Consider the following 15,483-nt stretch of genomic DNA (forward strand, 5'->3'; position numbering starts at 1 on the left):
TTATTGTTCTGGTTTTGCTTTAAGTTCCATGCCTTTTAAATATCTTGGCATTACCTTATGCTCCAAAAAGATATCAAAAGTAGAATGTGATATCATAATTGAAAAAATGGTGGCTAGAATGTGAATATGGAGCACAAATAACTTATCTTATGTAGGTCGATGTGTTCTTATTAATTCTGTGTTAATGGCTGTACATATTCTTATCCTAAATTTAGCACAGGTGGCGTGGCACTTAGCAAAATAACACATGTCACACATATTTGGACCTAGGCGGAGCATATCTTTATTGTATCATCCAGATCGATTCTAAGTCGAATTGATTAAAGCCTGATCCTTTAGCGACTATTATCCGAATAGGCCCCAAAGCTCATGGCATGCCGAATAGACATGTAGGTCAAGCAGTGCCGGCATTTGCCGACCAGAAGTACACGCTAAGTGAAGATATATATTCTAAGATATTTTTTTAATTGCTTCCCCAATTATAGTGAAATGTCCCCGCTTTAAGCCTCCATTGGGTCCTTACACCCACGGAATGAATGGCTCTTATACACGAGTACGTCACTCTAGCTGCTTCATGGACTAATGACTGACCCTACAGACCAACACGAGTATTTCCAGCATGCTTTGTCCTCACTCGGACGCTTTCTGGGAAAACTTCCCAGGAGGTCACCCATCCTAAAATTGCTCCAGGTCAAGCACGCTTAACTGTGGAGTTCTTTCGTGATGGGCTACCGAAAAACAAGATGCACCTTATTGATATAGTTAGTACCAATCAATCCATTTAAGCTCTCTTCAACTGTGCAGTCCCATACCTACACAGTCTCAAAATCATCACATATGACCTTCCCCAGGCGGTGTGGGATTGCACAGCTTACCCGGTGTTTCCCCTTACGGATCACGGGACTACTGACTGTCACAATCACCCCCCCTTATGGGGTTCGACGCCCTCGTCAACCACACTTCTGCCTGGGTCAAGGCTCTGATTCCATTGGGTCCTTACACCCACGGAATGAATGGCTCTTATACACGAGTACGTAATTTTGGCTGCTTCATGGACTGATGACTGACCCTACAGACCAACACGAGTATTTCCAACATGTTTTGTCCTCACTTGGACGCTTCCTGGGAAAACTTCTCAGGAGGTCACCCATCCTGAAATTACTCCAGGTCAAGAACGCTTAACTGTGGAGTTCTTTCGTGATGGGCTACCAAAAAGCAAGATGCACCTTGTTGATATAGGTAGTACCAATCAAACTATTTAAGCTCTCTTCAACTGTGCAGTCACATACCTACACAGTCTCAGAATCATCACATATGACCTTCCGCAGGCGGTGTGAGACTGCACAGCTTACCCGGTGTTTCCCCTTACGGATCACGGGACTACTGACTGTCACATATAGCTCAACTAAATCCCTATTTTGTGGGATTTGATTATGTAGTAGAGAAATTTATGGAATTTTATATTTGAATTCCCATGCCACTTTATTTCTTTTATATATATCGAGATTCACATTATTGTTACTGATGATTTAGCAAACAATGCATTCGTATTTTTCTCTAAATAGTGAAGTCATTTCACTATTTAGGGGGCCTTCTTTTCGCATTCTAAAAGGGCAGACACTTTACAAAAATAATTGTACGCTTTTTGAGAATTATTAAGAAACTCACCTGGTCGGACCTTGTGATCTTGATAGTTCGTCATAATCAATACAACTAAAAGGGGAGTAAGCTATTACAATTATAAGGGGATAAATCTCTATAATTATTGTGTGTTGTTTATAATTTTTGTTTCATCATTAACTTCTTTACAATTACTATATTTTTAAAGACACAGTGTCGTTGGCTAAAAGGGAAGTCAACACATATTTATTGGCACTACAAGAAATGTCACTTTTACCAATGTATTTTGCAAATTGCGCTGGTAAAAATATCAAAGTTTTACCAGCGCATATTTGGAGTGGCTAAAATCTAACTTTTACCAGAGCATTTACACGCTGGGAAAAGTAATTTTTGCCAGCGCTTTTCATTTTGTGCTGGCAAATGTTCTAATACCAATGTTGATTTGCCAACCCCTTTTGCCAACACATCAAAAGTAAATTTTATTTTACCAACGCAATACCAAACTTTTGTCCGCACAAAAATGTGCTTGCAAAAATGACATTTCTTGTAGTGTGGACACCTATTCTCATTCTGCATGCCAAAATATATTCTTTCAAAGATAGAAAGCATTTGACCTACTTTTTCGTGGAAAGGCAGAGCAGAAACAATGAACCCGGGTAATATTGCTTGGGCTCCGGATCCTCTATGTAAATCCAAGGCTTATGGAGGCCTTGGTTCTAGAAATATTCAGCAATGGAATATAGCTGCTTTGGGAAGATGTGTCTGAGATATTGCTCTGAAAAAAAGATAATCTTAGTGTGGTGGATACATTCGGTGTATATTAAAGAAAAAAGATTGGCAAAGCTATGAGGCTCCAAAAGAGGGAAGTTGGTATTGGAAAAAATAGTTATGGTAAAAAACTTAGTTTGGAACAAAAGTAGTCCATTTATCTTATATATGGTATTATTTTTGGAATAATTACATAAGGCACCATTTTTTGTAAAATATTTACATTTTTACGTTCAAAGAATGTTTTTTTACATTTTTACGGTTTTCCAAAAAATAACACGAAAACAACATAAAATCAACAAGAAAACTACATAAAAGTAAGATGAAAATAACATCAAAATAACAACAAAAAATAACATACATGTAACAAAAAATCAACAACAAATGAACAAAACTACAACATAAAAAGACCGTATTTTCTGTATATAAAATCAAAAAAATCGTAAAAATATTTAAAATTCTGTGAAACCGTGTTTTTGTAATTTTTTTGATGTTTTTATGTTTTCGTGAAATAATCCCTTATTTTTTCACTCATTAATAATATATATAAGGCCTTTTTTCATTTTTGCACTTCTAAACACTTTTTTTTTGTATTTTTACAGAATTCTATATAGAAACCTCTATTACAACAAGTACTGCAACTTACATCGCAACAAAAAATCATATAAAAATTTATATTGCAACGTTAACTAGCGCTGCAACTAGTTTAGAAACCCAAACCGTAAATTTAAAAAAAAAAAAAAAAGTATATAGAATAATTCTCCTAATATATATGAGACTAAATAAAGTTAGGCAGCTACCATAGCCTATTGTGGTAAGTTAATAAGAAATATTAAAAAGAAAAAAAGTTAGGTACGGTATTGATTGGAAGTGACTATTAACCAATGCTGGTTATATAATATATTTATATATATATATAAATTAGGTACATATAATACACCTTGAAAATTAATTAGTAAGCAATTAATCTGACTAATATTTTATAGATCAATATAGTTGATAAAAAAAAAATGGCCGGTGTAAGAGATGATGAAAAAGCTAAACCATTCCTAGTGAAGATAAGGAAGGAAGAGGTTGTGGCACCAATAGCTTCTACGCCAGAGCAATGGTTACCATTGTCCAACCTCGACCTTCTATTCTTATCAAAAACCGATGTAGCAACTTTCTTCGTCTTTAAGAAGCCTGTTGTAACAAACACGCCAAACCTCGATGCTCGTTCTTTGATTACGAATATGAAGAAGGGCTTGGCTCAAGTGTTAGTGCCATTCTTTCCAGTAGCTGGTGAACTAGTCCACAACTCGGTTGGTGAGATTGAGATTTGGTGCAACAACCGCGGTGTTGATTTTGTTGAAGCTTATGCTGATGTTGAACTTGAAAAACTCAACTTGTATAACCTTGATGAAAGCTTTGCCCTAGGCAAGTTGGTGCCTGAGAAGATTCGTGGCATTCTTGCTGTTCAAGTATGTATTAATTGTGGTTTTGTGGTGATTATTATTTTTTTAGTTCAATCTAAAGTAAATTTATGTGCATATTTATTACCATAAATTAATTTTAAAAAATAAAATAACTTTATAAAATAGAGAATTGATAGGCAGTTTTTTTAATGGGGCTTTTTCATTTTTACACTTCAAACAGTTTTTTTTGCATTTTTACAAAATTCTACATAAAAATCCGTATTGCAACTAGCGCTGCGCAACTTAAATTGCAACAAAAAATCGTATAGAAACTCCTATTGCAACTAGCGCTGCAACTACTTTAGAAACTATCAAACCGTAAATTTAAAAAAAAAAAAAAAAAAAAAAAAGTTAAGAAAATAGTATATGGGGTAATTCCCCTTTTTTTTTTATAGTTTTTATATAATCATTTGAATAACAAGCGAAGTTACTTTTTCAATTAAATATATGTATATAATACTTTTTAATGAGTATTACCTATAAATGGTTACTAAACAAATTTAAATATTAATATTAATTTTAAAAAGATTAAACCAGCAAATTTTGATCTAATAATGAATAATAAAAGAGAAATTTAAATTTATATAGGCTTAGTTTAACTATCTAATTAAAAAAAATATATAAAAAAAATATCTCTTTTTACATTATATAAAAAACATGTTCATATAAAAATATTTAAGTCAAACTCAATTTTTACTTATCTTTTTTTTTTTTTTTGCTAATTTTTTTTTTTAATCAATGGAACAATCTCAGCCTATATGATGTAAAGGTGAATTTTTTTTCTAATTAGGTAGAAAAACTAAGCATAAAAACTCAATTTTTTCTAATTTTATCTATTCATGAGTAATATCCATTAAAAGTACACTCAAAAAGTCCCCTTACGGGTGCTTTTGGAATAAACATTTAGGGTTGAGTGAGATAATAAAAATGGTTCTTTATCCTTTTAGTCATTTCAATTAAAATTTGACTAAAAAACTAAAGAGCTCACAGATGCTTTTGGAATAAACATTATTTAGGGTGCGTTTGTAAAAATTTTCCTTCTAAATTTTCTAAACTAAAAAATAACAAATACAATTTTGTTTTGATTTGTTATTTTAAAAAAATAAAAATGCATTCAGTCAATATTTTTGTTTTTTAATTTTAAAACGAACAATAAAAATAAATGTGTTTTGTAACTAATACTTCTATTTTTTAGTTTTTTATTCAAATGATGAGAGAGAAAAAAAAATGAAGTGAATATTGATGAGAAAGATTACAAAAAAGATTATAATTACCATTTTTCCAATTATATTTTCTCGAAAAAAATTTTACTTTTCTAATTAAAAAAATAAATATTAATGGTTCACCCTTCATTTTCTTATATGTTGTTAATTATTATAGGCAACGGAGCTCAAATGTGGCAGTGTAGTGGTCGTAACCCTATATGACCATCGCTATGCTGATGGCTACTCAGGCAGCATGTTCATAGTATCATGGGCTGAATTCACACGATCTAAACCTCTTATGATCTATAATCGCCCCTCATTTCGCCGATCTTTGCTCATTCCTCGCCGCCTTGGTTGCATTGACACCTCTGTCCAAGATATGTATGTAGACACAACTATCACTAGTAGTACTCCTAATAACAAAAACCCTACTTCACCAACTACACTACTCAACAATGATCATAACCCTAACATAAGTACTATAAGTAGTCGCTTGTACCATATTAAAGCTGAACATATCAAACAACTACAAATCCAAGCTTCCTTAAACAACACCAACATAACTAAGATTGAGTCTTTTGGTGCTTTCTTATGGAAGATGATTGCGAAATATTCTCTAGCGAATAATAATAAGTATGTCAACGACAACAAGTTATGTAGAATGGGGTTTTTTATTGAGGGACGAAGATTGTTAGCTCAAGATGATGCATTGCAGTTTTACTTTGGAAATGTTTTATCAATTCCGTGTTGGGCCAAGAAAACTTATGATCTTAACGACGAGCCACTTAATCAAGTGGCTCAAGAAATCCACGAGAGTCTGAGAGGAATTTCGAGGAAGGAACATTTCTTGGGCATTCTAGATTGGGTCGAGGCACTTCGACGTCTAAAGTCAAGAGGAACATTTAGAATATCAACTTTTGAAATGGAGGATGGACCAAATTTTATATTGTCATCTGGCCTAAGACTTGAGTTTGAAAAGGTTGATTTTGGGTGGGGTAAACCTATTTTGTCTTCAAATCATATGCCAAGTGGATTTCAAGAGATATCAAAAGGTGGCTATGTGATGCCCTTGTTGATCCCAAATGGAAGTGGTGATTGGGTGGTGTACATGCACTTACATACATCGCTGCTTGATTTTATAGAGACTGAAGCTTCTAATTTTCTTACACCCTTAACTTTTGAACATCTAGGAAAAATAAATAATACAAATCTAAAAAGTAAAATATAAAAAGAAAAGTTATTTGAATAATTAAAATATATATATCATACAAATAATAAAAATAAATATCTTATAAGACATATATTTGTACACCCTTGGTGTTTTGCACTTTAATAATAATAATAATAATAATAATAATAATAATAATAATAATAATAATAATAATATCTTATATATATTTGTGGCTATATATAGCACATTAGTGTTTTTTTTTTTTTGTTCTATATATTTTACTAAAATTTTACACATGTTGTAATAGTACTCAACTTTTTTATATTGACCTTAAGAATTTTATTACAGCAAACTCTGAGTGGTTTACTACCTCTAAAAGTTAATTATTTTGAGTATATATTTTAAGAATGATCATTCGTTAGGTTTACTAATATTTTACTAATGGTAAATGTTTGAAAGTCTTATATTAATAATATATAAAAAATAAATGTTATATATAAATTGGAAGGGCTACTCCTCTTATAATCATTTGGTTGTGAGATAGAATCTCATATTTCTAACATGGTATCAAATTAAAACTCTAACGAGTTATAACCTTGTGATTTAAGGATAGTAACCCAAAAAGAGCCAATGTAACCGAAAAGAGTCACAATTTGATCGAGTCGTGCAAGATTGGTGAGTAAAAAAATAGCCACCATCTTGAGAGGAGGTTAGAAAGTCCCACATTAATTGATAATATATGAAAACTAAATGTCATATATAAAATGCATGAACTACTCTTCTCGTAACTAATTAATTTTGTTGAGTGGTTTAATGCTCAAAAAGTTATTGTCACAGATGCAAGCTTAACTAGGACGACGACATTACCAGTGGAGCAATGGACTGCTCCCGGTTTTCCTTTTGTCAAAGTTAATGTGGATGGTGCACTTTTTTCTGCCCAAGGGAAGTATAGATTGGGCTAGATTGCAAGGTCTGCTGCGGGGTTGGTCTTGGGGGCCAAAAGTTTATCTACAGGGGCTCTTTGCAACCTCATATTGTCGAAGCCATTGGTATCAAGGAAGCTCTCTCTTGGAGTAAAGCGAATGGATGGTCAAAGATTGTTGTTGAGTCGGATTGTTTAAGGGTCATTAATGATTTACAAAAGTTCAAACATATGGCTTCTCTTTATGGCCATATTCTTTATGATTGTATGACTTTGGTTGCTGATTTTGATCTCGTTTCTTTTAATTTTGCTAAGCGGTCTGCTAATAAGGTTGCGCATGCCTTGGCGCAAGCTTCTCTTTTTGAGGCTGACCGTACTTTTAGTAGGGACTCCTTACCTTTTATTTTTGCATCCTTAATTTTGGATGATTTAGTTTAATAAAAATTAATCATTATTAAAAAAAATTTGAGATAAATTAAAATCTCATGTTTCTAACAGTAAACAAATAACTTTAATAAAAATGAAATAGTGTTTAATGTAAAAGTTGGAAATAACATACTTTATTTTCATTTTTTTAGGGAAGAAATTCATCTAACAAAGAAAAATTGCCAATATTAACTATTTTGTTATTAAACTTATAAACTAAATTAGTAAGAAAAGAATACTCTACAATGAGAGAAATAAAATTAAGAAAACTTAATTAGAATTAAATTATGAAATTAATAAGAATAACTTATGATATATATAGTTTAGGTAATTTGATTTATTTATTATTTTTTGATATTTGTTAAAAATATATATATATGTATGTAAAACTAATAAAAAATTTAAAAGATGAGAAAATTAAAGAAAAATATATACATAATTTTATTTTCAAATATATATATAATAATATTATAAAATTAATATAAAATATTTTGTTAAGTAATAATATATTCTGTTAAAGTTAACGTAAAAAATTAAAAAATACCATTAAATCAAAAATTTCGTTAGTAGCCACATATTATATAGACTATGAGAAAATTACGTGCAAGGCACGTATATTGAGTTTTATGTTAGTTGTTATAATATAATTAAGAATAATTTAATAAATGATGATATAATTTAATTTATTATTATAATTTAATTAATTTTTTTTCATAAAGTAATTAATTCAAGAAAAACTTATTTTAATTATTGCGCGAAGTAATTTTTATGTATATTTAAATAATTTAAATGATAGTATTACAATCTAAAAGTATATACTAATTGCAATATGTTAGTTCTAATGATTTAATATAACTATCTAACACTTGAAAAAATCATAATAATGTAATTGTAAATTGATCATAAATTATTATAAAAATAATAAATAATAAAAAAAAAAGTTTTAGAAAAATTTTGAGTGATACATAATTAATTTAGTGCATCGATTAATCTTTAAATGTGTAACCAAATTAAATTCTAAAATCTAAAATAAGTAATCAAGAAACAAAATACTGGTACAAATAATTGATCAAATATCCAAACTAAAGTTAACAATGCAAATGTTATAAATTTTGTTGTCACATAATATTATAATATTTTGTAGAAAAATCCAAGTACCTCCAATGATACATGTTCCAAATATCATCTACTATTTTTTTTTATTTGAATTTTTAATTAATAAGTTATCAAATATCATAAAATATCCTATTTTACTTTCAAATTACATTTAAAAAGAAAACTACTATGAAAATCGTACTTTAAAAAATTTGAGATATTTTCACACTTTATAGTTTCAATTTTCTTTTAAAAAAAAATCAAATATATAAATAACTTACAATGACTTTATAGTTTCAATTATTATTATTATTATTATTTTCTATCATAAAAATATACTAAAGAACAATACGATTTAAACATAAATACATCTCATAACACACATTGCTTAAAACTAAGTACATTGCCATAAAGAATCATTCGATATTGATATACCAAATTACATCCAATTCCAAGTACAATGATATAACATGCTGCCATAAAAATTATATTTGGCTGTTTCAAAACTTTTATTGGAAAGGAAAATATGAATATATGAACAATAATTTGAATTAATCTTATAATCTTAACTTTAATCAATATATGAATAATAATTTGAATTAATCTTATAATCTTAACTTTAATCAAATAGGGTTTATAAAAGAGGCATAAATAATCAAATAGGGTTAGAAATACGGTAATTAAGGAAAATCTAGAACCCTATTTTTTTTTTTTTTGATTTAATGAGATTTACTTTATTTTTATTTTATTATATATAAATAAAAAGTGACCCATGAATTTCTCATAAACCATTTTATTTTTAATAATAAACCATAGGTTAGAAATACAGTAATTAAAGAAAATCTAGAACCCTATTTTTTTTGTTGGATTTAATGGAATTTATTTTATTTTTATTTTATTATATATAAATAAAAAGTCACTCATGAATTTCTCATAAACCATTTTATTTTTAATAATAAACCATCTTATTTTTAATATAAATAAAAACTCACCCATGAATTTCTCATAAACCAAGAATTCTGTTATATAGGCACACTTAATTTATACTAGTAAAAAGTTACGTGCGAGGCACGTATACTAAATTTTATGCTAGTTTTTTTCTACGTTATTAAAAAGTGATAAAATTAAAAATTTAAAAAAATATTATTAGTTATTAGGTTCGACATCATTACCCTGTGTTCATTTTTAAAGAAAAAAAATATTTATGAAATAATAATTTGTTGCAACGCGAGTACAGGCAAAATTCAAAAAATATAGCATTTATTAGTAGAGTATTGACAATTTCAACAGTAAATTAATTGATTGTATACTTTTTTGTCTGCTAACATTAAGCTTTTGATATTTGAGTGGTGAACTCTTATTTGTCCGCTTTTCAAATTTTTCTAACACTCTCATTTTATTCTTCCAACTTTCTGTAGTTGGAGTGATGTCCTTAATTGTTGTATAAAGTGTAGTCATTTATTCACCATGTTTTCAAATAAAACAATAGATATACAAAATAAAATTAAATATAACTAAGCTCATATTAAAATCAATCTCACCTTTCAATATAGTAAAAGATTTTTAAATTGATTCATTCTCACTTAATAATAATTGTGACAGACCTAACGAATAATAATATTATGTTACCTAATAACAAAATAGGAATCCACCAAACAACATTATGAAAATTTATTCCAGGTATAATTATATAAATATATTACTCATTGAAGTCTATAAGAAACTCTAAAAAGCTCACAGTACGAAATTTCACATCAAAAATCTAAAAATGATCAACTATGTATACTTTGTAGTAGGTCATTATTGTGTCATTTTTAAGTTAATGTGTCAACTTGAAAATAATTAATTTAATAAACATAATGAAGTCAATCTAAAAATATTTTTCTACCTTAATAAGTAGAGCTATAGAAAACAAACTCAGTAACTTTTTGAGTGTTAAAAAATTGTAAATGGTTATAAATTCAGAGTAAGTAAGTTGTGTGTGACAGCTGGTTAAAGAAGCCAAAATTAAGGTTTATGATTAGAAAGTAGAAGCACCGCTAGAACTTTCCTTTGTTTGAAGTAATAGTATAATAACTAATATTTTTTATTACATATTAATAATTAATTCAAGATGAACTTTTCAAAGTATTTTTGAAACATCGTGGGATATATAAATGCAATACTTTTGCATCTTTAGTAATATATATATATAATATATAAATAGTAGTAAATTCTTATTTAATTTTTAATTGTATCATGGCATAAAATTTAATATATAGCTTTTTACTTACCATGCATGGTCGACACCTCAATTGAATAGAGTCTTATTCAATTAGTTTCTGCTTTTCGTGTCTTGATTTCAGATTATAAGAAATTATTATTTTTCTTTGGACCTTGACCACTTAATCTATGATCGTATAATTTTAGAATAAAATTCTTATATGATCGTAGATGTATATTTATGGTATTGTTTATTAATAATTAAGATATCAAATTAAATATTTTAAACCATGAATTTCTCATAAACCATTTTATTTTATCAATAAATCATTTTATTTTATATTCGGTTCCCTACACATCCTTTCAACCTCAATTATCTCTTTGTGATTTGCAGCCAATTTTGTCATTTTTTTCACCTACAAAATTAAATTTATTTGAAAATCCACCCCATATATATCTATTATCAAACTGTACACATATACAAAGGCTTGATTAGTTTAAAATTCAAAAAAGTTTTATGTTTCTGAAAATTTAAAAGATGAGTCCACATGAAATTTTTTGATTGGTTGGTAGTTTTAAAAAATCTGTTTGGTTTGGTTTTGTTTTTACTTTTTAATTTTTAAAATTGTATTTTCAAAATTAATAAACTATTTTATTTTTATTAATAAATCATTTTATTTTTAATATAAATAAAAAATCAATTTCTCATAAACTAAGAATTCTGTTATATAGGCATACTTTATATAGAATATAAATAATTATATAATATTCTTCGCTTTTATTTATTTATATATATCATAATTGGTATTCTTTTTTTTTTCCTATCTCAATGCGATTCTTTGAGTGTGTTTACTGAGAATATTTAATGCTTAATAATCTCTTCTCATTCTTTCTTAGTTTACTATGATTTTGAACTACATTTGTGTTTTTGCCACTTTTTTTGTTCATTGTGATCTTGAACCACAATGAATTATTCTAAATAATATAAATAAAATGGACGATTATTTTATATATATATTTTTAATTTCTAGAGTTATAGTTGTGATTATATATAGAGTTGAAATATGCTAAATATCAATTCAAATATTAATAGGATATATTTTATTATTATTTTATTATAAATAAATAATATTTTATTATTTTATTAAATAAAAATAAAAAGTCACCCATAAATTTCTCATAAACCAAGAATTTTAGTTATATAGACACACTTTATATAGAATAGATAGAATAGATAGAATAGATATTTAAGAAATTAATAATTGGAAGAATTTGTAGATATCTAAATATATAAATAAGGTCACGCTATTTTTAAAATTAATTAGACAAAAAAAAATCTTCCCTTAACATTTTTTTCTAAAAAAAAAAAAAGAAAAAACTTTTGGAAATTTGATATTCCAAATAAATATATTAGATTTTTTTTCCCACACCAAATCATCATCATATTTTTGCTTTTGACACCACAACCAATCATATCTTATCTTCCTACTCCCAATCCATTTTTAGTCAAACAACATTACACCCTAGAAAACACAAGTTACAACAACAAAATCTTCTTTGTCACTTATAATATATTAACTCCAAATTCCCCATTGGCCATATATATATATGTACTTCTTTTCCGGACAATAATATTCTGCTTTATATATTACCAAGACTCATTACTGATTCTCACACACTCTCGATTTCATCACCTTATTATATCAATTTTATCAGTAAGCTCCATTCTCAATCTCAACCATGTAAGAATCTAATAAATCTATCTTCTTTTGTTTTTATTTTAGGAGTAAGAATCTATCTCATGCTACATTTTATTTTCTGTATTTTTGTATACAAACTATACTATATAATATTTTGGTTCCTATAAGTAGTGTGGAAAGAAAAATTAAAGAAACTATTACATGCCCAGATACAGATTTGGGGTCGTTTTTTGTTTATTGATTGTCGTTTGGTCCATTCTTGTGTCGTATTGAAGAATTTTGTTGCAGAGGCTTCTGGGTGTGGTGATGGAGTACTTAAAATTTCTGACCCAAAACAAAGATTTGGAATGTGGGTTTTTTGTGTTTGGACTTTCCTCTCAAGTTCTTGGATTTTTTGGGCTGTTTTTAATGTTTTTATTGGGCCTAAAGTTTCTAAGAATGGGTTACTTGCTTAACCTGACACAAATTTTTAGTCGTTTTTTCGGTGAAGCAATGAATTTAAAGGATAAACGGTGTCGTTTCAAGGGTCGTGATGAGAGCAACACCATGTCTTGCTTGTGTAATGATACTCGTGATGATTCGAACAACAATGAAGCTGAGTACGAAGATAAAGATGTAAAAGAACGGGAAGTTAATTCGTGTTGTGAGCTTAGTGAAGAATTTCGGGTAATTTCATTAAGGAAATTAGTAAAAATTGAAAGAAAACGGGCGAAAAAAGCTCGGAACGAGCTTGATAAAGAGAGAATGGCGGCTGCATCGGCAGCAATGGAGGCAATGGCGGTAATTTTGAGGCTGCAGAGGGAGAAGAACACCATAGAAATGGAAGCTAATCAATTTCGTCTTATGGTGGAGTATAAACTAGAATATGATGATCAAATGATTAATTATTTGCAATGGATCGTGACGAAACACGACTCCGAGAAGAGTTTGTTAGAAGATGAGTTGAGGTTGTGTAAAGAAAAGCTAGAATTATTAACTAAAGAAAATAGTGATGAGGTATAGTTGTATACATATAGGAGTGTTTGATAAATATATAATAGCAAGCAATATGCATGCAATGTACATTTGCTTAATGTTATTTAGAAACTTTATTACTTTATTTTTATTAAAAAATTAAGGATCATATAAATTTTAAATAACAAATAATTTAATGTATATAAATAAAAATAATAAACTAATATTTATTACTAAGACTATTTATCAAATGTATAACAACTCTTTACATTAACAATTTAATGGTTATTAATAGGTGTAAATTGGATTAATTAATAATAAAGATTTGATGGTTATACAAGAGTTGGAATCGTTCCCCAACATTCAAAGAACGTTTCTCAATTTTGTACCTTTAGGCGACATGTTGCAGCTGCTACAGTTTTTCATCATACCAATTTATAAGTTTTGTAATCTCCTTCGAACCAAATCAATCCCAAACGTCTTCTAACTCATTCCTCTCATATAAATATGAGTATTAATCTAATTCTTAACAAATATATTATCGTAGCTTTGAATCTAATAATCAATTTTGTGTATTATCTCTTTTGTTACACTAAATTTATGATCAACTAAAGAATTACAAGTGAGTAATCAAATTGTAACTCATTTCCATTACAATGTGCAGGTTAAATAAACTATATGTTATACAATTAATTTACCAAACACTCAAATACATATTATTCTCATAATATATAATATATTTGTCACATTTTAATCTATAAATTATATTATCAAATAATATAAAATGGCATATACAAAAAACCTATAAAAAAAGTTACAAAGGATACAATTAGGGTTGGCAATTGTTTTAAGAGGCGTTAAACTTGAAACGCAAGGCACTTTGGAGCCTTAGTCCTTCAGGTGATACTAACACTAGCTATTCTCGCTCCTGACCCATTTCATTCAATGCTCTGTCTACATACACCTTCCAAGTGGGTACAATCATTTTTGTAGCAACGAGTGTTTATCACAATTTCTTCACATTCCACGATGAAGTCTGTTAGAGCATGCCCCTTGATTGAAATGGGAGGGACATATTGGATGTCAAACTGGCTCAACCCCATGGCCCATTTAAGCAATCGTCCAAAAGATTTGGGTTTTTGGACCACTTGGCGAAGCAGGTGGTTAGTGAAGACTTTTACTTTATGAGCATGAAAGTACGGGTGTAGTTTTCGAGACAAGACAAGCAAATAAAAGGCCAACTTTTCAATCAGTGGGTATTGGATCTCGACACCTATCATTCTCTTACTAACATAGTAAACAGGATTTGTGCCTTGTCTTCCTCCCAAATCAGTGTCGCACTGATGGTGTTTTCTGAAACTACCAAGTAAAGGTATAGATCTTCCCCTTCTATAGGTTTGGACAAGATTGGGGTCTTGGACATATGTTCCTTTAGGCTCTGGAATGCTACTTCACACTCGTTAGTCCATTCAAATTTTTGACTTTTTTCTCAAAATGTTGAAGAAAGGGATGCACTTATTCGTTGATCTAGAGATGGAGCGACTCAAAACTGCTACTTTCTCAATTAGACTTTGCACATCTTTGTGCTTCTTTGGAGATGACATGTTTAATAAGGCATGTATCTTTTCAGGATTGGCCTCTATCCCTTGTTGGCTAAGATGAAGCCCAAAAACTTACCTGATTTGACACCAAAATGTACATTTACTTATTATGATTTCCTGTTCTTTTTAAATCGCAAAATTAAAATTAGTCAAGAATGTAATCTCACCAAGTATATAGATTTTTCAAAAAAAATAAATAAAATTTTCAAACCATGCTATCTACTTACTTTCAAATTGACTCACATTTAGAAAAATTTACTCAAACAACACAAAAAAAAAAAAAAAAAAAAAAAAAAAACTAAACTAAACTAAACTAAACAACTAAATAATCAAACATACAACAAAATTTAAAATTAAGTCCTTCC

General features: G+C 28.8%; 2 protein-coding genes across 4 annotated transcripts; both read left to right on the forward strand.

Moving 5' to 3' along the window:
• The first annotated feature begins 3,331 nt into the window (after positions 1 to 3,331).
• LOC115721427 (coniferyl alcohol acyltransferase) lies at positions 3,332 to 6,356 on the forward strand. The gene is made up of 2 exons (XM_030650721.2): positions 3,332 to 3,848; positions 5,223 to 6,356. Exons 1-2 carry the CDS (start codon positions 3,399 to 3,401, stop codon positions 6,273 to 6,275), a joined length of 1,503 nt encoding a protein of 500 aa, XP_030506581.2. The 5' UTR covers positions 3,332 to 3,398; the 3' UTR covers positions 6,276 to 6,356.
• Positions 6,357 to 12,305: 5,949 nt separating this feature from the next.
• LOC115718823 (uncharacterized) lies at positions 12,306 to 13,649 on the forward strand. Of its 3 annotated transcripts, none has more exons than XM_030647639.2 (2): positions 12,306 to 12,605; positions 12,839 to 13,649. In XM_030647639.2, the coding sequence occupies exon 2, from the start codon at positions 12,870 to 12,872 to the stop codon at positions 13,563 to 13,565; it is 696 nt and encodes a 231-aa protein (XP_030503499.2). In that variant the 5' UTR covers positions 12,306 to 12,605; positions 12,839 to 12,869; the 3' UTR covers positions 13,566 to 13,649. The 3 variants fall into 3 exon arrangements, with proteins under 3 accessions (XP_030503499.2, XP_030503500.2, XP_030503501.2); XM_030647640.2 differs by having other exon boundaries at positions 12,312 to 12,605; positions 12,852 to 13,649; XM_030647641.2 differs by having other exon boundaries at positions 12,312 to 12,578.
• The last annotated feature ends 1,834 nt before the right edge of the window (positions 13,650 to 15,483 follow it).

Source organism: Cannabis sativa, chromosome 2, assembly GCF_029168945.1.
Source record: "Cannabis sativa cultivar Pink pepper isolate KNU-18-1 chromosome 2, ASM2916894v1, whole genome shotgun sequence".
NCBI lineage: Eukaryota > Viridiplantae > Streptophyta > Magnoliopsida > Rosales > Cannabaceae > Cannabis > Cannabis sativa.

What these genes read in the sequence shown, in the direction of transcription:
- LOC115718823 (XM_030647639.2), top strand. Translation starts at nt 12,870, where the DNA reads ATGGAGTACTTAAAATTTCTGACCCAAAACAAAGATTTGGAATGTGGG.
- LOC115721427 (XM_030650721.2), top strand. Translation starts at nt 3,399, where the DNA reads ATGGCCGGTGTAAGAGATGATGAAAAAGCTAAACCATTCCTAGTGAAG. An exon ending in GTGGCATTCTTGCTGTTCAA is followed by an intron (nt 3,849 to 5,222) that starts GTATGTATTAAT and finishes TAATTATTATAG; the next exon opens with GCAACGGAGCTCAAATGTGG.